The sequence below is a fragment of the Trachemys scripta genome, chromosome 5 (assembly GCF_013100865.1).
Source record: "Trachemys scripta elegans isolate TJP31775 chromosome 5, CAS_Tse_1.0, whole genome shotgun sequence".
NCBI lineage: Eukaryota > Metazoa > Chordata > Testudines > Emydidae > Trachemys > Trachemys scripta.
The window spans coordinates 50,018,044-50,038,423 of record NC_048302.1 but is presented as its reverse complement, the minus strand read 5'-3'; the positions used below and the strand labels follow the sequence as shown (position 1 = coordinate 50,038,423).

General features: G+C 38.4%; 1 protein-coding gene across 1 annotated transcript in view; it reads right to left on the bottom strand.

Annotated features, from left to right (window-relative positions):
- The window catches only part of NAA15 (N-alpha-acetyltransferase 15, NatA auxiliary subunit), a 58,446-nt gene that overhangs the window by 15,002 nt on the left and 23,064 nt on the right, over window positions 1–20,380 (bottom strand). Inside the window, exons 5-17 of the mRNA XM_034771270.1 lie at window positions 19,086–19,220; window positions 18,747–18,900; window positions 16,282–16,401; window positions 15,420–15,515; window positions 15,172–15,278; window positions 14,607–14,679; window positions 12,343–12,512; window positions 11,460–11,612; window positions 10,302–10,430; window positions 9,092–9,305; window positions 6,251–6,444; window positions 2,955–3,063; window positions 1,662–1,760 (exon numbers count right to left, since the gene is read on the bottom strand). Of these exons, the coding sequence (XP_034627161.1) occupies window positions 1,662–1,760; window positions 2,955–3,063; window positions 6,251–6,444; window positions 9,092–9,305; window positions 10,302–10,430; window positions 11,460–11,612; window positions 12,343–12,512; window positions 14,607–14,679; window positions 15,172–15,278; window positions 15,420–15,515; window positions 16,282–16,401; window positions 18,747–18,900; window positions 19,086–19,220 (1,753 nt within the window). The remainder of the gene's footprint in view (window positions 1–1,661; window positions 1,761–2,954; window positions 3,064–6,250; window positions 6,445–9,091; window positions 9,306–10,301; window positions 10,431–11,459; window positions 11,613–12,342; window positions 12,513–14,606; window positions 14,680–15,171; window positions 15,279–15,419; window positions 15,516–16,281; window positions 16,402–18,746; window positions 18,901–19,085; window positions 19,221–20,380) is intronic.

Here is a 20,380-nt window from a genome sequence, read left to right as displayed (position 1 = left end):
ACTGCAAAACTAATTGCCTTAGGTACCACTGCCTTAGAATGGGGGGGAAAAAATAACGAATTATCAAAGGGTTTTCTAAAAGTTAGAAAACCACATTAGTTAAAGGGATAATGTCAACATAAGTTTGTGCCAAAATTTAAGTTCTGAAAAAACAATCTTATTTTTTAAACAAACAAGTATTCTCATGGAGCATTTGTAACCCAAAGACTGCAGCATTATGAACATGAAAGGAAAATGTTTACCAGAAGGTAAACCTGTATTCACCAATTTTCATTATCATAGCTGCAAGAAATGCAAAAGGGCAACAGAACTTACATAACAGGAAGTAAATTTGACTTAAAATGCCTTAGTTTTAATAGCACTGGTCAAGAAGTTTGTTTACAGAATATGATTTTTAATATCACAGCGCTCTTTTAAGTCACTCTGTAGTAGTCAAAACTGTACTGTTAATCTAGCAACATGAAGTTATTCATTTAAAGAGCATTCTAATGTATGTACATTTGATATTAAATATTTTGAATTAATTGTGTTGATAGTTTGTAAATGGAAACAGATAACCACAAAAGATAGCTGCAGATGGCATATATATTACTCCTGCGAGAATTTTGCACCTCTGCACAAGTGCAGTATTCATGTCCCCGGCCAAATTTGTTTTCTCCGCGGAAAATACATTCTTTTGCCCACCAGAGTCTGCTGTGGCACGAGACCAGAGGGCAGCCGTTCCCAGACGGGAGCAGCCCTCTGCGGATATGTAGGATAAGAGGCTGCATTCCTTACAGTAACCTTACTGTGGGGCCAGGTGAGGAGGCACATGGGGGGGATGGACAGGTTGAGGCACATGGGACTGCTGGGGGGGGGGTCACAGACTGGGGTTCAGAAGGAGTAGGGGGGGGACACGGGGGGGGGGGCTAATGGAAGGGGGGGGGGCGGGTACACCTGGGGACGGGGGGTGCAGGGACACCTGGGGACGGGGGCAGATGTGTTTGACTGAATGAAAAAGGCTAGGGGCCAGCCATGGTCTGCATGGGTGAGGTTCCCCAACTCCCTAGCAATTCCACCCCCCTAACCACCCAACCCCAAACTCTTCCATACTTCTCCCACACACTCAACAATCCTCTAGGTTCACTTCTAAGCTTCTTCCCAGCAATTACTTCCCTCTCCCTCAGCTCCTCCATTACCTCTGACCTCCTAATCCCCCGCCAAGCCTTTGCACTGCTTCTGAAGGGTGTAGAAACTACATTTCTGTATTGTAGTTTAAATGAATTATTACTCAAAGTTGTGTATTAATATGCCTAATAAGAAATCTATTTGTCAAAAAACATTTCCTGAATCTTTTTTGTTGTCTGCATTGTTACAAACATACTTCTTGACAGATATCATGGATTCACAGGACTGGAAGGGACCTTGATAGGTCATCTAGTCCACTCATGGCAGGACTAAATATTATCTAGACCATACCTTATTTTGAAATAAATTACTAAAATAATTGAAACTGGCCTGATTATATTGTGTTATTTTTGACAAATAAAATTATGCAAAATTCTGCATATTTTAACATATTGTGCGCAGAATTTTAAAATTTTTGGTGCCAAATTTTTAATTTTTGGTGCACAATTCCTCCAGGAATACTATATGTAGAGATATATATGATAGATACATACCACTGCCAAAGAGGTGAATCATACACTCATGAAGCCAAGGATGACTGGAGTCAATAGCAAATGCTCTTTTCACAGACTGCAGCATCAGAAGAAATTTTTCTGTAAATGAAATAATGGTGGTGGCTGGTTATAGAACTATCTCTGAAAATCTTTTAAATGAAACCATCAAATTAAGTTTTAGATGTTAAGATTGAGAATGATAATTATATTTGAAATGTCAATGACCAGAACAAATCAAAGATGAATGTATTACCATTACTTTTTTTGCAAGTAATTCGCCCCTCCTTCATTAGTGAGTGAATTCAGATACAAGCTATTCAAACTAAAACAATGTTTTATTTGATAGCTTAAATGTACAAAAGTTAAGCAATTAAAATGTCTAGTTTGGATATCAACTGAATATCTTGTTCTTTTTATAGTGTTTCATATTACTGTACTGGTAGTACAATTTATCTCAATACTGTACAATATGGCCAAATTAAGGTTGTTTTGGAGATTTCAGTTTTGTGCATGGCAGAAATGTCTCAGGGCATTCAAATCACACTTTTTTTTTCTAAGCTGAAACTGAAAGGCTGGAAAAAAACCAACAACATCAGAGGTATCAGTGCTGAAGTCACCATAGAGGCAAGCGTAGATAACGCTGATGTGGTCTGTGTCACAGAATTCTAAGCAGCAATATAATATTTGTTATTCAGTCTGGACCCAATAGGAGGGAAGAGAACACTGCCCACAACCCCTCAATGAAAAGCCCTGACCTAAGCGCCCTTAATAACTGTACTGATCAGAAATGGACATTAGGAGCATATCCCATTTTGACTTATGAATGTCCTGCTCCAACACAGTGAGGATCTTTCTGCTACAAAACATATCTGAGTGAAAGAAATCTTAATATTACCTATGCTTACATAAGAACACAAGCCTAAAATCAGATTAAACACTTAAATCCAAATGTAAAAATCTGCATGTCTTTAACTTGCATTCATGAATGACTATGGGTGCAAGCAAGCAAACTGGGAAAGTGCAAGTTTGCACGTTTTTATCTCTGATCCGTAAGGATTTAAAGAATACACCAAAAAAACTAGATAAACACCAGCTCTTCCAGATCTGTGAAAATGGTGGTCCTTGCTATTCCACAGAACCACCAGGGGAGGGGATGTGTCCAATTAAAAGTGATCTGCATCAACTAGTAATACTGCAGCAGTATAGGTCAGTGATGATTAATGTAATATCTACGAAAATTATTCTAGTGTGACAACTACAAAAGTTCTTTATTCTATTAGTTCTCTCACTTACCTTTCCTGAAGTAAATCTCAAAAGCAAAAAGATGGGTCTCTATTTTGTTCTTCACCAAATTCTTCAACGGTGTTAAAAATTTAATGGCTTCTTCCAAAGGTGCTTCAGCCTAAAAAGGCAAGAAATAGGCAACTCAAATGGGAATAAAATGAATGAGATTAATTTTCTCCTTTACCAATAGGAATATGAACTTTCTACAGTAACTCCTCGCTTAAAGTCATCCCGCTTAACATTGTTACGTTGCTGATCAGTTAAGGAACATACTCATTTAAAGTTGTGCAATGCTCCACTCTTACGTTGTTTGGCTGCCTGCTTTCTCCACAGCTGGCAGCCTCCCTACGGCCCCTCCCCCCCAGTGCCTTCCGCCCGTCGGCAGACTCTGAGGATCAGCGCCTTCCCCCTTCTCCCCCCCGCCTCCTTTCGGCAGCAATCAGCTGGCTTGCTGCGTTTTGGAGGCAGGAGGGAGGAGTGAGGACTCAGCGCGCAGGCTCCCCTTCCCTCCTGCCAGCGGCAATCAGCTGGCTTGCGGCATTCAGGAGGCAGGGGAGGGAGGGGGGAGGCGTGCCAAGTCCTCGCTCCTCCCCTCTCTCTCCTGCCCGGGGCAATCAGCTGGCTTGCTGCTTCCAGGTGGCAGGGGAAGAAGAAGGAGCCTGCATGCCAAGTCCTCGCTCCTCCCCACTCCCTTCTGCCCGGGGCAATCAGCTGGCTTGCCGCGTCCAGGAGGCAGGGGAAGCCTGGGCGCTGAGTCCTTGCTCCTCCCCAGTCCCTCCTGCCTCCAAAATGCCGCAAGCCAGCTGACTGCCGCCGGCAGGAGAGGGAGTGGAGGTGCATTGAGTCCTCGCTCCTCCCGCCTCCCTCGTGCCCAGGGCAATCAGCTGGCTTGCGGCATTTAGAAGGGAGGTGAGGGGAAGGGAGACAGGACACAGCGAGCGAAGTAAAGGGGGAGGAGGTGGGGAGGAGAAGAGGTGGGTCAAGGGTGGTGGTTTGGGGGAAGGAGTGGAGTGGGCAGGCTGAAGGTTGAACCCCCTGCCTCTGGTGCTTGCAGAGTAGGGGAAGCTGCCCTGGAACCTAACCCCCTTCATTTACATTAATTCCTATGGGGAAATTGGATTCACTTAACATCGTTTCACTTAAAGTCGCATTTTTCAGGAACATAACTACAATGTTAAGTGAGGAGTTACTGTAGTTTGAAGTCAAACCAGCAATATGACTGCTCTCACATGGTGATGTACACTGGATGCCCTGAAAGTATATTATTTCATATATTTCATGTCAGATATTGCATTCAGATGTAGGTATAAGAACATGGATTGTCAAAGTATTAGCATGCCTTGGTGGCCTTTAAAACAAAAAGTATGCTCAGGTATCTAGCACTCAGTTGACATGCCACTCAACGGTCACTGGAGCTGTCCACCCATAGCACCGTTTCCAATTAAGACACTGATAAGCTTTAAGGCAGACTAAGTGATTAAACATTGATCTTGGTCACTAGATCCCAGCTAGAACAGTCCAGTAAACATTTCTTTCCTGCTCTGTGTTTATTTTCTATAAAGTGCAACAATTTTACTTTGGGAGTTTTGAACAACTCTGGATGTCATAATTTAGGAATCTTTTGTTCAATTCACTTAAAAAAAATTAAAAACATCTCTAGCCCTTTCCCTTATAGAGATGGATCTCAAAATTTAACTAGCCAACAGGGGGGCTCATCAGTAGAATACAATTTCCTCTCCAAAAGATTTGAGAGGGCTCCTGCTGAGTCTCCTAAGATTCACTGGGGGTTTCTCTTGAAGGATTTATTCTACCAGAGATTCCTCTCTAATGGTTAATAAAACGTTAGAGGCCCTGGTGCTAAGACACTTACTTAACCCTCATGGTAGCCTCAGATGTCTAAGGTTTAGAGACTGAAGCATTTTAAATAAGAGCCAGCTGTTGCCTTTATCACTGGTAATACATTATTTCAAAAACAGGAGTATCAAAGTCATTTTTCCCCAGAGGCCAAATATTAAATTTTAATTAAGGTCTGTCAGCTGAGATTACCCTACTGAGAATTAAAAAATTTAAAGTTAATAAAGGTTTTGTTGCATTCAATGCTGGCATTTCACTCGCCACACAAAGCTTTCTTTGCTTCACTCCTCGCAGATCTGCTTCATACAAAATCAGCACTGGTCACACAACTACACCTCTGCCCCAATACAACGCTGTCCTCGAGAGCCAAAAAATCTTACCGCGTTATATCGAACTTGCTTTGATCTGCTGGAGTGCGCAGCCCCACCCCCCTGGAGCGCTGCTTTACCGCATTATATCCGAATTAGTGTCATACCGGGTCGCGTTATATAGGGGTAGAGGTGTATTCCTCTGCCACAGCTCTTATTCATGGTTGTCAGAACTCATATGCATTAGTGTATTTCCTTTCTCTGTGGTTTTGTTCAGGCCTTGTCTCTAAAATTCAACTTGCCCAATCTGTAACCATTTAATTTCCATACCAAAAACCAAATCAATCTTTTCAAATCACTGGCTTCTTGTCACCATATCAGCTTTCAGTTAAAAATCCCACAATAGTATTCAAGATCCTCATGGAATTAGTCTGCTCTCCCTATCTGTCCAATCTAAACTCTTCCATACTATGCAACACTTCAAATGTTTTTCTATTCCTCCTACTCAAAGCCTATGTTTCACAAGAACAGAAGCACAGAACATTCTTCTCATAAGCTGTTCTCCCTCTACTTATTGCAATTTCTTTGATAAACTATTCCATAACTTGTAATCCAATCTCAAACCCATCCTCCCGGTAATTCCAAACAAGTGTTTCACCCAATTTCCTCAATCTTTTAACGGAAACTTTTTCAGTTACCTCTTAGTTCCTACGAATTCCACAATGCCTGACAAACTGCAAATACAAATTACTACGTGATGTGAAGAATCTAACAATGAATGTATCTATCTCACCTTCAGAATATGAAGGTTTTCAACTGGCTAAACTTGATGATAAATCTAATTAGTGACCTAGTACAACACATTTATGAAGATATTTCTACTTATTGTGGGGGACTGAACAGTTCTTGCTGCAATGCATGCTGTTTTTGAAGGACTAGAGACAAACTCAGTTCCTCCAGAACACTTGTAGATTACAAACCAGATAAGAAATTGTTCCAGAAACCTTTTGTTTTGAAATGGTGGCATTTCTGAATAGAAGCTACGCAAGAATAAAATTTAATGGCTCTCTGGAGTTCAAGGTAATATTCTGCAAAGCTGATTTTAATCTGATAGCCAATTACCGAACACTGTCAGGCAAGTACCTTTGCTAGTTTCTCAGGGATAAGTTCTTCTTTCGGACCGCCAATTTCCTCATCATCATCATCCTTTTTCTTCTTCTGATTTCTCTGCTGCTTCTCTTTTTCTGCATTCTTCTTCTCTTCCTCCAGTTGTGCTTTTTTCTGTGCTCTTCTCTGCTTATTGCGAAGCTTCTTTAGCTCCTTGTCAGACATATTTGCTGCACAATGTTTCAATAAAAGGGTGATTATACAGATTACCTTGATTTTTTTAAAACTACGTATTTGAATTTACTCTACTCAAATGACTGCCAGTTTCCACGTCTATTTTCTAACCCATATTTTTCCTATTGAGTAATGCTGCCGTTACATTTGTAAAAAGTTCTGACTTAACAAGTCAGTGGCAGAGCTGGGAGTAGAACTCAGAGCAGAGAACAGATCCTTGAGTTCTAACTACTAAAGAAAGCTCCTGCTTAACAAATTACCTAAACATTTAGCAAAAATATTTGAGGTAAACCATTAAATCTTTAAATACATAGTGCGATTAGGTTTAACTTTTAACTGCCTATATAGATGAATACGCAGATTTCCGTAACAACCAAAGCATTGTGAAATTTTGAAACACAAAAAGTAATCTGTAAAAACAAAAAGTAATCTGTAAAAACATATTGCATTTGTGCCCTTTCTAGCTTCTTTAGACCTGAAGCTATGCAAGTGAAACGGAGATGAGAAGCAATTTTTACTGAACCATTTAAACTGTTTAGTTTTGTTCATTCCTATTTCTTTAACAAAGATTCAGTACCCTTCCTTTCAACTCCTCTGTTAAGGAAGTCTCCAGTCACAAGTCATCCAAGTTGTCCTTCAGTTAAGACCGACAAGACTGATGTTTTAAAAATAAAAACAACCCCGGCCCGCCAAATACTTAACACTGAGGACTTTATAGATCAAAAAGCAGGAGACGTATGCAACAGTCTGTACCCTCATGTTTGCCCCTTTTACAAAACTATAATGGATTTTGTTCAAAGTATGCCTTGTGAGGTATTATTTGAAAACTCAATTTGCTGATTATTATTGTCCTGGTAAATTATGTCTAGCAACACTATATATAAAGTTATAAGATTTAACATTACTGAGACATGTTCCAAGTTTAGAAAAACAGGCACAAACCAGTTCCTCAAAGACAAAAGGAAATTGATGCCACAGCCAGGTGTCAACAAAATGAAATGAACTATCACCTGGTTAAGCGACCTCGGTCAGCAAGAAAAAAAGATGCGAGTGAGAAATTTACACTTTGGAAAAAAAACAGCTAGAGGTTCCTGTCCTCCCAGACCTTAGATCTCCTGAACCTCAGCTGGAGTGGACTTTCAAAGAAAAAGAGAGCTATAAGAAAGCAGGACAGATGCCCCAAAATATCTCTCCCTTCATCTCTACTCACGGCATCGTCAACACTTGAAGGACAAAGGAAGCATCAATGGACTGGGGAGGGATCATGGCTGAAAGAATTTCAGTCAGTAAGACTGCTAAAACATGTGGTGAGAGACTTTTGCTTTGAAATTACTTACCTTGTTGAAAGCAACAAAGAGTCCTGCGGCTCCTTATAGACTAACAGATGTATTGGAGCATAAATTTTTGTGGGTGAATACTCACTTCGTCAGAGGCATAACACATGCATCTGACGAAGTGGGTATTCACCCACGAAAGCTTATGCTCCAATACATCTGTTAGTCTATAAGGTGCCACAGGACTCTGTTGCTTTTTACAGATCCAGACTAACACGGCTACCCCTCTGATACTTAGCTTGTTAAGTTAGTTACATTTTATTTAGTATTTCTTTGTACCCAATTCTGACTTTTATGCCTCATTACTTGTAATCGCTTAAAATCTATCTTTCTGTAATTACTAAACTTGTTTTATTGTTTTATCTAAACCAGTGTGTATTTGGACTGAAGTGTTTCGGAAACTTCATCTGAGATAAGATTTGTGCATATAATTTTCTATTAATGAAATGATGGACTTTACATGAGCTTGTATGGTCCAGGAAAGTGCTGGGGAAGTACAAGATGCACAGTTCTGGGGAAAAGTCTGGGACCGGGAGTTGTTGCCCTGGAAGCAGTGTGAGAGCTGACCACGAGTGGTTGCTGTCACAGATACACAGTGTAAAAGGCATTGGAGAATCAGTCTAGATTGTACCCTGGGGAATGTCAACAGTACAACTCAATTTTTCTACCTTTCACAGGGCACCTTCGAATTGTGCCAAAATTTATTGGAAGAACAGCTGCTTCAAATGCAACCCCTCAGATCTGCTTCATCAGGACAACAGACCATGAATATGCAGCTTTTTCTCAATCACTCTCAAATTAAATTTGAATGTTTTTCTTTTGGAAATTATACAAGGGCTCGAAAGAGTGTTTTAGAATTACCCCATCAAAATCCGACTTGTATTTTAACTTTAGACCTGTGTTGTATAAACAGAATGCGTAATAGTAATAATACCACTTTTCATCCGTAGATCTGAAAGCACTTGAACAAAGGAGGTCAGTATCATTATCCCATTTTTACAGAAGGGGAAACTGTGGCACAGAGAGTTAAAATGACTTGCCCATTGTCACCAAGCAGGCTAGTGACAGAATAGAACCCAGATCTCCTGAGTCTCAGTCCAGTGCTCTATCCACTGGCTACACTCCCTCTATTTTTAATAGAGACTTGGCATTCACTTCTTACAAGTCAATTCCTGGCTTGCAACTTTTACCACTGAAGTAGGAGCTCCAGTCTAACTATCAGTGTCAAACATACAAGTATTTATATCTACAGAATATACCCCAAAACACTTAAACTGCACACAAAATAAATCCAGGAAATTTCTTGTACCTGTATCAGCCTCGCGTTCTTTATTCTCATCTATTAGAGGATTATCATGAAGCTTCAAATATATCTCTATGGCAATTCGTGCTGCCTTGAAGTAAAATGGATGTTGTCGAAGTACATCTTCTAGTTTTAACAAGTCCACATAAGACCTAAGTGTAATCTTTCTCATACAGTAAGTGTGGAAGTCAAACTGGTCATCTGTAATTTCTACAAAATGCTAACAGAAAACAGCAAGTTTTAGCAAGTGTTAGAGAACAAAACAATCCTGAAATTCAAATACATATTTTCTTATAAACAGCTATGGAAAAAAATTGAAACTGAAGAAAAACCAGACAACTGATAATGGATCAGTCTCTTACATACTCAACTAGTGAGTGTCATTCAAGTTTTGGCACTTGGACTTAAGAAAAATGTATTAAGTTATGGGTGAAGTTACAAAATGACATTTTTCTCCTAAAAGCTGACAAAAATAATTCCACAAACTATCTAATACCCAATGTCAAAAAAGGAACTACTCCAGGACACAGGTAGAGTGTAACAAGTGAGGACCAATAAGCACAAGTTAAATTCTTTCAGACACTACTACAGTCAATAGAAGAGAGGAGAGTGCTGGAAAACTAAAACAAACTTGTCAAAGAATATGATTTTGTGAGAAAAAAGTTTATATTCATGTTAAATTCTAAGAAAAAAAGGCATGGAAGACTTTGTGGACTGGTCCAGCCTTAAGCACACAAGTTGAGTAGTTGCAGAGTACCAAACAAAGTTTTGACTTGTGGCACAATTTTTCTCCTCCAGCAATTAAACCAGAGACAAATCATTCTGATCTTCTGGCTGCTTTCAGGCATCTTGGGGCTATAAAAAAGTCATTACAATGGCCTTGTTTGTCAAGACCCATGCAGATTAAGTCCCAATCCTGCAAGCATTTAGGCACATGCTTAACTTTATTCATATGAGTACTTCCATTGAACACAATGGGACTACTCATATGAGTAAGATTAAACACGTGTGTTTGCAGGATTAGAGCTTTATTTAATACAGTTACAATTAGAAATGGGTATAGGCTTCCACTTCACACTTGGAAGGCCACAGCATGCCACAGGAAATTACAAGGTTTCTAAGGGCCAGACTGGAGATGTTAATGTTTAGATGAAACATGCAATGACAGCAAAGCTAAACTGGAAATTTTAACAGATTAAATTACTTAGATACATACTCTCTCAATTTCATGGCATTTCTTAAGTGCTTCTCCAAATTTATTCATTGCCTTGTAAGCTTGGGCACATTCTGTCTGGAACCACATGCACTGCATTTCATTCAAGTTCTCTACTGCTGAGGTTCCTTCCTAAAAGCAAAACAGAAATATTAGAAATAATCCAAAAACATTTCCCTGGCTCAGGCACACCTCCTGCCTTCCCTGAAGAAAGAGAGGAACAGACGAATGGAGGCAATAACTAAGGGCAGCTTGTGGCCTCAGTGCCTCTGTCAACAATAAGAGGGCAGTCATTTTGAGCAATCTGGTGAAAGACTATGCCAGCCTCTGCTGAAAAATAAATTTTCAGTTATGAAGAACACTGGCAAAAAGTGACCATCAATTCTCAAAAATTCTTCACATGTAGCCCATTATCAAGATTTCAGTGCATTTTAGCCTCTAATTTATAAAACAAAAACAGAACGCCTAACTAAGGCTAAAAATGTCCCTGCCATAAACAAGAAGAAATAAAATTAAATAATTTGCAGAACACAAAACTGTCCTCCCCACAACTCCAATTACTCTCAGAAGCCCACTTCCCCAGCAGCCCAACAAATAAGATGCACCTTAGAGTATGCCTTGGAAATCATTACACCCAGGATATTTCCGACAAAGGGGATGGGAAACAAGGGACCTCACAGAATACTATTACCAACTATATGGAACGACTATGAGGAAAGTTTAAATAGTCTCTATTATTGAGATCAGTTGGAACAAAAAAAGATTTCACAAAAGATTCTAAATTTCTTAAATAAATTTTAAGAATTAATTTAAAATCTAAACTGATCTATCTAAGTTCTCAGAAACTTCTGTACTGAGAGTAAAGTGCTGTACTTTTGGGGAGGATGTACTGCATTTTTCATATGTAACAAAGAAGCTGAATCCTTGTAAGTGCAAAACTCAGCTTAACCTTAACTATGGAGGCATTATCATCATGTAAATGAAATCTAGCTACAAACTACAAGTGAAGCGAGCAACCTTCATAGCTCAGCCAGAAGAGGGAAAGAAAGCTCATTACTGACCAAAATAGAGGCTCAGAAGGACAGCTAAAATATGCAAGGTACTTTATACTTGATTATATCTACATTTTATTCAGCAAAAGTTATAGTAACTGGAACAAACCCTTGTAAACTTAGAACACATTTCTTCTGCCTCTTTAATCAAGTTGGCTTTCAACATATATTTTGCACATTTGGAGTTGATAAATCTGTCCGCTGTGTCCAAGGCCTGGGCTTCATCCATCCACCTCGCAGCTTCTTTAATGTTTCCAGCATGCTTAAAAAAAAAAAATTCAAATCAAGTAAGCAAGGAAATTGTAAAATGCACATAGTTTAGCCTTATCCACTCACTCTTCATTAACAAATTAAATATTATACAATAATTTAAACAAGGTATCAAAAATTTTATTAAACAGTTTTGCTTACAACAAAACGATACCTCAAAACAAAAAAGCGGCGATGCAACTGCATCTCAATATTATAGTTTCCCTCCTTTGACACTACAATCTCCAAACAGACCTTGTTAATCCATATTTTGCTAATTCACAAGCCTAAGAGCTCTTAATAAAACCAGGCCTCACTACAGCACTTTCTGATTTGTTACAAAGAAGTGAGGTCAGACTAGGGTGTTTTTAGGACATGGTTATTTAAAAAATAATTAATAAGTTTACTAGTTCATTATAATTTAGCAAAGTAAACTAAAAATCCAGTAACTGTCAAAATCAACAAAGTACATTTTGTGATAACACTTTTCCTTTTTAATTGTTTGGTCAGTTACTAATTTGCAATAAACTCATTGATGTAAATTTAGGGAGGTTCTACTATATGGAATTTTAAGAACCCATGGAAACATTTCTTCTTGTAAAAGTCTGCTCATACAAAACCCAACTCCTCAACCAGTATTAGTGCTGAACCACTACAGAGAAGTACAGTCATGATTAAAGGTTTCACTGCAAAATAAAAGAGAATTCTTATCTGATAATGAAGAACAAATCAATCAAGATTACCTTATAGATTTTAGCCTTTACAAGGAAGAGTTCTATCAAGGTGGGAGTACTTTCTATAGCTGCATTTATGTATTCCAGAGCCATGGGTGGCTGCCCAATTTTGTCATAATGTTGTGCTAAGTAGTACTGGACCCACAGTAAAGTGGTTGGAGGTTCTTCTTTACCATCATCTATGGGGGGAAAAAGATGTCATATATTCCATTTAACCAGCATATAGCACAAGCAATATCCTATTGATATAGTGTATAGAATTTTTGTTTATCTCTATATCTAGCTCTCAACTCACTGATAGATCAGAAAAGTAGGAAACATGTTTACTTTATCTGGAGAGTAATCTTAGCACCTTCCAGTAAATTACTGTTTTAGGTCAAAGATATAGTACACCAATTGCATATATTAACAATTGAACTGTATCATTGTGTTTGGCATTTACATCAGTATATTTTCAATACACCAATTTAAAACACTTTACATATTTAACTAGCTCAGACTAAGTCGGCACCAATCTATTCCTGTCTCATTATAAATATCTTTAAAAAGCTTGGGACATACCTGGCATTGGAATAAAACCCACCTAGAATAGATAATTTTTTTCCAATTTTTTCTAAAGTAATCCTAAATCATAACTATAGATATCTCCTTTGTGTGCAACATAAACCACGACTCTGAAAGGACTCAATCCTGCAAGATGCTGAGCCCCAGATCCAGCAAAGCACTTAAACACCAGCCAGTAGAGACTACTCAAGGCCTAAAGTTAAGTTCACGCCAAATTGGGAATGAGTGTCCAGTACCAGAACAAGCCCAAAGGCTTCAGTACCTATGACTAAGGCTGCATGTATGTCAGGGAGGTCATGGATTCTATGATTTTCTGTGACCTCTGTGACTTTTGCAGCGGCTGGCTCAAGGGGATGGGGTGCAGGGCAGCACTTACCTTGGGAGGGGGCTCCCTGGAAGTAGACACCACGTTCCTGCAGCTGCTAGGTGGAGGGGCCAGGGGGCTCTGCACGCTGTCCCTGCTTGCAGGCACCACCCCCGCAGTCCCATTGACTGCGGTTCCCAGCTAATAGGAGCTGCAGAGCCGGAGCTTGTAGCAGGGGCAGCACGCGGAGCTCCCCTGGCCTTCCCTCCCCGTAGGAGCTGCAGAGACATGCCGTCTGCTTCCGGGGAACTGTGCAGAGCCAGGTAGGGAGCCTGCCAACCCCTCCAACTCTCCCCACTCCCTTTCCCCCCAGCACCAGCATGGGTCCTGGGCCATGGACCGTCACCCACTCTCCCCAGCACCCGCAGGGGTCCTCCCCCTGCAGCACCAGACCGCCCCCCGGCCCAAGTTTTAGTTAGGGGTATATTGTACAAGTCACGGACAGGGCACGGGCCGTGAATTTTTGTTTACTGCCTGTGACCTGTCCATGACGTTTACTAAAAATACCAGTGACTAAAACGAAGCCTTACAGATGACATGATCATATTTTTACTTTTAATACTTTCTCTCCTATGAAAATTAAACAGACTGAGTTTTGTTCAGCCATGTCCACACAAATATGCCCCAATTTTCTTAAAAAACAGTACAGTTTATGTTTAGATTTTTGATTCAGTTTGAGAGATTGGCTTATTTCAGTTTAGCCTAATACTGTAAAAAAAACAAGAGACTAAGCCAAAATGAAGTAAGCCATTCTCTTAGCCGAAGAGCATCTCCACACTACTTCCACTGGTTTGAAAAACACATCTTTAGTTAACTGGTGCATGTTTACATGTAGACAATGTTTTCACATTCAAGGAAGGATGAATTTTTAATTAACTGCCCAAAGAAGGACTTGACTTAAGATTGTGAAACAGTCATCATTTCTTGAAAAAAGATAGATTGGCCAAGATATCTAAATATGGGAATTTTAGATCTAAAGTTCTTCTCTGATAGAAAGTTTTATTATAACAAACAATATATACTAAATAGTATCAATACGGTTACAACATAATCCATTTTTGTTTCACATGGCTGCCGTAATTATAATTCTCTCCTCACCACATTTAAGAGTGTCCCAAGCTATGATATCTTGAAGTGAGTGCTGATAGCTGCTTAGGCTAAAACAGCATATATTTTGAGTACAGATTTAGAACATACTCAAATTCTAAGGAGGGCTACGGCTCATTTCTCTACTTTCAAAAAAGTTTTTAGGGTTTTTCCTATTCCTTCACCTCTGCCTGAATTGTTACATATAACATACGATGGGCACAGTATTTTCATAAAGTATTAAATCATTGTCACTCACCATTGGGATTAAATAACCTGCAGCTTTTTAGAGAAGTTTCATAACCTACCACCAACTCTTCTATAATTATGACCTATATATGCAAAGACAAGACAAGAAATATTAGTGATCCAGATATTATTTCACTTCAACATGAATGTCCTTGGTGTTAACTATACTGACTATTCTATTGTAAGAGATCTACTATTGCAATATACGAAGTCCTAGTACAAAGGGGAATGTGCTCAATTCCCATCTCTCCTGCTGGCATATAGAGAAAAATCTCACAATTTTGTGAACACAACACCTAATTGGTTTCTGTAAGTATTTCATGGTTTGGTACAACAACTGACTTGGAAAAGAGCTATGTAAATTTGCACAGTAGGAATTGTAGCACTACATTTCTGCTTCTGTGACCTAGAATAATCAGAATTATCAAGTCAGTGACAGTAATATAGTGTCAGCTGGGAGATCCCATTCTAAGTGCTGAACTTTCAGGCCAAAGTAGGCTCCAACTTAACATAAAGTTGCTTTTATTCCTTTAGTGTATAAGAATAAATCCATATTGTTGGAAAGATTCATTTACCTTTTCTTTATCTTTGTACAATGATCTCAAAGTATTAAAAACAGGTGGACAGCCTTTGCTGAAATTCATCCTTAGAAACTTGTCCAAACATTCCTTAAACTTTTCACCTTTGAGGGAAAAAGATCTGTTGATTTTGTTTTTTACCAAATATTACTTTGCAATTTTAAAGTTTTATACTGTTAAATAGGAAGTTTTAGCAAAAAATATATTGTGAAACTATTTTTATTTGCTTGCAAAAATGCACATACCAGATAAAAAGTTTAGCGGCAGTCTTCTTGGAACCAGTCCCCTTGGGTACTTAGTCCAGGCCTCTTCATAGATTTTCAGCCTCTCAAGCATATTGGCTAGAACAAAACAAAATTTGGAAACTACTAAAAAGAATCTTTTCTGGTAATTAAATTACACACACCCCAGAATATATAGCAAGTAGTAGCTGTATACTTAAAGTAACACAATTAATTTGCAATGTAGTCCATTTTGAAAGGTCATTAAAAAGTAGTTTCAGGTACAATGGTTATGAGTCCCCTTGCCAGTTTGTTGATTGCATTCTCCCCTTTTAAAAAAAGGTTTCTTTCCTCCATTGCTGTGTGAATGACCCACACAGAGGAAAACCAACTGTACGGCTGGAGCAATTAAACTGATTGTATTTAAAGTGCTGTCAAAGGCACAAAGTAAATAAACAGAAAGAAATCATACTTCTGTCTGAAAATTGTATTGACTGTAAACACAAGATTACTATAAATGAAAGATCAGAGAAAAAATTAAATTGATAGTGTCCCTTCTAAAAAAGAACTTTGCCTTCTATTTCTACCATTCATACAAAGAGAAGGACTACAGCACTTACAGTCTGCCATTTTTTATTTATCTATCTTTTACCAGATGAAGACAAACAGGACATCAGGACAAAAAGTCATGCAAGTCTTACAAGATAATGCTAGTAACAAAAAAATAATAAATCCCTTCTACATATCAAAAATTAGACTAGACATTGTCAAATATAAGTGTCCCTTTAAGAATGTACTTAATGCATGTTTTCAATGCATAAGTAAATGACAACTGAGCAAAAATAGATTCTTGATACTCTGTTATTACAAGCTGTAAAATCATTACCTGGTTTAAGTGCCTTTTCTAAGCCTTTGTAGTAAGCCCAGTTTTCAGGATTCCTTTCTTGCAATCCTCTATACACCTCAGCTGCTTCTTCCAGCCTGCAGAGTTGTAACAGAAGTTCTCCTGTTTAAAATTCATAAAGTTATACACTGAGTGTGAGGGAGAATGCAACAGCTAAACATCTGTAGGGCTAATCTGACAGTTGGACATTCCTCAATTCTTTGTTAATCTACGTTTCTTAGACATGAATATCAATGGTATGCCTGACAACTTCAATTTTGAGATTTAACCAAGTTTTCATGTTCATAGCCAACAACTCAATAAGCTTTTTAGTTGAAGACTTACACTTCATTAAGCATGAGGAACAAAAATTAGATGCATCTTGATTAAAATTTTTGAAGATCTAAGTACTGTTCTACTATGAAAAGTAATTAAAAACGGTACATGGTGTTCCATGTTTATAGTTTCTTGATATCCAAATCAAATATGCTCAGTTTGCAAGTAAAAGGATAAATTTACAAAAGTCAAGTGTGAAAAACCATATTTTCAGATTTGTACATCAGCTATTTGTCTAACTTGTGAGTTGTACTGAGAGATTCTGCAGGCAAGTTCTTCCCGCACTGATACCTGGCAATAGGATGGCATAGTGGTAACAAAGATAGAATTTGGACCAGCATGTGTAACCAGCATTTCTGTTGATGCTACAGCCAGAAAACAATCCATCTCACTATTTCAGAGCTGCATTGACTTAGCAGTGCTAAAAAACAGTAAAAGTAATTTTACACACACACAGACACACACACACACACACTTAGAAGTAACTAGACATCTCATAACTGATGACGCCTCCCCCCCTCACACACCCATTCAAGTAAGCACACTTGACTGAATTCATGAGAGGTGATCTGGTAATTAAGAAGGCATCGCCTGTAGAGCCAAGTCTCAATAACTTAGTGAATTTTGCTCCACAGAAAGGAAGAAAAGAGCAAAGTCTTACCCCTCACCTCTATTCAAGCAACTTTCACAGCACAAGCTAGTGCTTACTACAGAAATGTTAACTTGGGCTATGGATCTTCACATAGCAGCCACTTTAGATAATCTTAAACCAGGGAGAGATACCTCTGGCCCACCCACCAGCATGACAGGGCCAGGAAATAGTATCTCACCACAAGAGACCCAAATTCTGCCATGGAAGGCAAGAGTTATCATTGCTAATTCAATTCTAAACTCCTATACATGCCAGAACACTTTCCACTATGACTCAGTTATATTTCATTCATAGTATGTTTTATTATGCATTGTTAATATAAGAGACTCATTTATTTGTAGATTTTTCTGTGTCACTTACTTTTAGTACCTAAGCACATCACAAACTTTAATAATGTAATCTCATATGGCTGCTGGAGAAAAAATAGGTCAGTATTATAGGTTTTTACCGATGAGGGACTGAAAAACAGATTAAGTAGTTTGTTCAAGCTCACACAGAAGCCTGTGGAAAAGCTCATATTCAGAACTCAGATCTAATTCTCCTGTGACTTAACCAAAATTTGTCTGATGTACACATTGTATACAGAGTACTACAAGGTAGTTCAGATACATATCAAGTTGCAGAAGAGTGGTAAGATATTATGCTTGGCAAATAGTACGTGTTCATGTAATTAAAGACATATCATAACACATTCATAAAGGACAGAGCTAAAGATCCACATATCAATTCTGGCATTTCCTGATTTGTGTTTGCAAGATAAAAGCCCCTGTGTGCTTATATTTAATCATGGGAATCATCTCATTGACTTCAGTGGGACTATTTCTGTACTTAAAGTGTGTAAATATGTGCAGGATCAGGTCCTTGGATCTTCACTGAGGAACTTCAATGCCATCAGTTGTTTTTCACTGGGTCTCTCTAATATCCTGGGACTGACATGGCTACCACTAAACTGCATTACCATTCACTATCATTAGGGTAAACTATTTAAATGGAGGACATAATACCTGTCCCAACATATGGTATACCATGCCAGTGGTATACTGTAATTACAGTTTACATTTATATAGCATTTTTCATACCAAAACCTTCTGTATATTATATATACACATGAGCATCATGGAACTATGTCAGCATCTCAGGTGGTGCAGCACCTGAATATTAGCCTGGGCTGGCTAATACTCAACAGTGGGGAGAAATACTGCAATGTATAGGATGCAAACACTGTAAAATACGTTTAAAATTGAGTTTTTTGTAAAAATGAAGTTTAACAAAATTAAAGAACATTAAAAGTCCCGTGAAAACAGTTTTTGCCTAATTGTAGACCTAAGCTGGCCTGTCTGGTATATTTCATAATTCAGTCATATAAAAATAGCTTATTTCTTTTATTTTTCAAACAATATATACAGGAACTACACACAAGATTCCATACTGCAGATATGTACAAGCACAAAGAGTGACAGCATCCTGAAGAGGCAAATACCTTTAGTTTCTTCAACAGCCAGTTTATCACAGATCTGCTTTTCATAGGTACCAAGATGTTCCAAGGCTTCTTTGTAGAGTCCTGCTTCTCGGAGGACTTGATTCTGATACAACAACAGCTCACTGTACTCATAGTCCACTTTATCAGGCGACGTCTGAATGTAAACAAGGCATATGAGTGTTCACCCTTGTCGCATACACTTAAACTTAGGGTAAACTGAATTCATTTGGTTTTAAAAATCTACATTTTATTAAATTGTTTCTGTGTTTGAAAGAATTACTTTTTTTGGGTCACAGCTAATCAAAACATATGAAGAATTCCATGTTTTCTTTTTTATACCTGTTGAGTCTTCCTAAATTCCTCTAAAATCTTTGCTGCCATTTCATAATCTTCCAGCAGATGATAAGCAATAGCATAACCAATCCATGAGGCTCGCTGTGCAGGTCGGAGCTGAAGTAACTGGTACCTGGTTTCCTGCAAGACAGTTATAACTACTAATTTTCCTGTTCTCATGGACTCTGAAGTTCTCCATAAAATACTGTAGCTTTAACATTTCAATATATTTGAATAAGACTACTTAACACAGAATAAAGGAAAAACTAGCAATTGCGCCAAATTAAAAAGCTTGAACTTTGATAAAGTGAAAAAAGGTAACAGTCAACTAAAACAGTACTAAAGAGGTACTATTTCCAACTAAGCTGTCCTCATGAGCCAAACTAACATCAATGTAGGTATCAAGACATGTTCTTCTCTATCCTAAAAATACTAAATAAAGAGCATCATTCAGGATATTTCAGTTTGAGACCTAGGGAACAGTTCTTGTAGTAATGACATTTCAGATTTATCAAGGAGTCTGTATGAATTCAATCAGAGATTCTACCCAACTCAACATAAGTGCTTGCATGAAGAATGACTAGTGTAAGTGGCAGCCATCTTTATGGATATCTGCAAATGGCCTTTAATTAGTTTCAGAACCTAGCTGTATGACTCTCCAGGGAGTTGTGAATTTTTTTGACTGAGATTTCTGGAACAGCAAGTAATTTTAAAATATTTTTTAAAGTCACTAAATACATAGAGGGTAACAAGCATGAGAAATAAACAGAAAAGAATCATGAAGAACAGCAAAGAGTAATAATAAACAATAATGCATAAAACTGGGGGAGCTGCATTATGTCTAATCTTAATTAACTTTTATATTAAATGAGATAAATATCTATCAGGGATGGTTTAAGACAGTATTTGGTCCTGCCATGAGGGCAGGGGACTGGACTCTATGACCTCTCGAGGTCCCTTCCAGTCCTAGAATCCATGAATCTATGAGCTAGCAGTAGAAAACTGCATGATGACATTCACAGATTTAAAATTGGGATGAGTTTTGAGCTTCAGTCAAGACAGATTAAATACAAAGGGACTTGGAGAAATTAGAAACATGGACAGCATATGAGATTCAACTTGAAACATGCAAGCACATACGTTTGGGGGAAAATATCCCACCTTCAATATACATGGGGAGATAAAAAACTAATTCTTAATTTCAGCAAATCAGACCTGAGTCTGCAATGCCACAGAACAGCAAAAAAGGGCAATTCAATTTGGGGATGCATTTGCAGAGATGTCAGCAGTGGTTGTAGTCC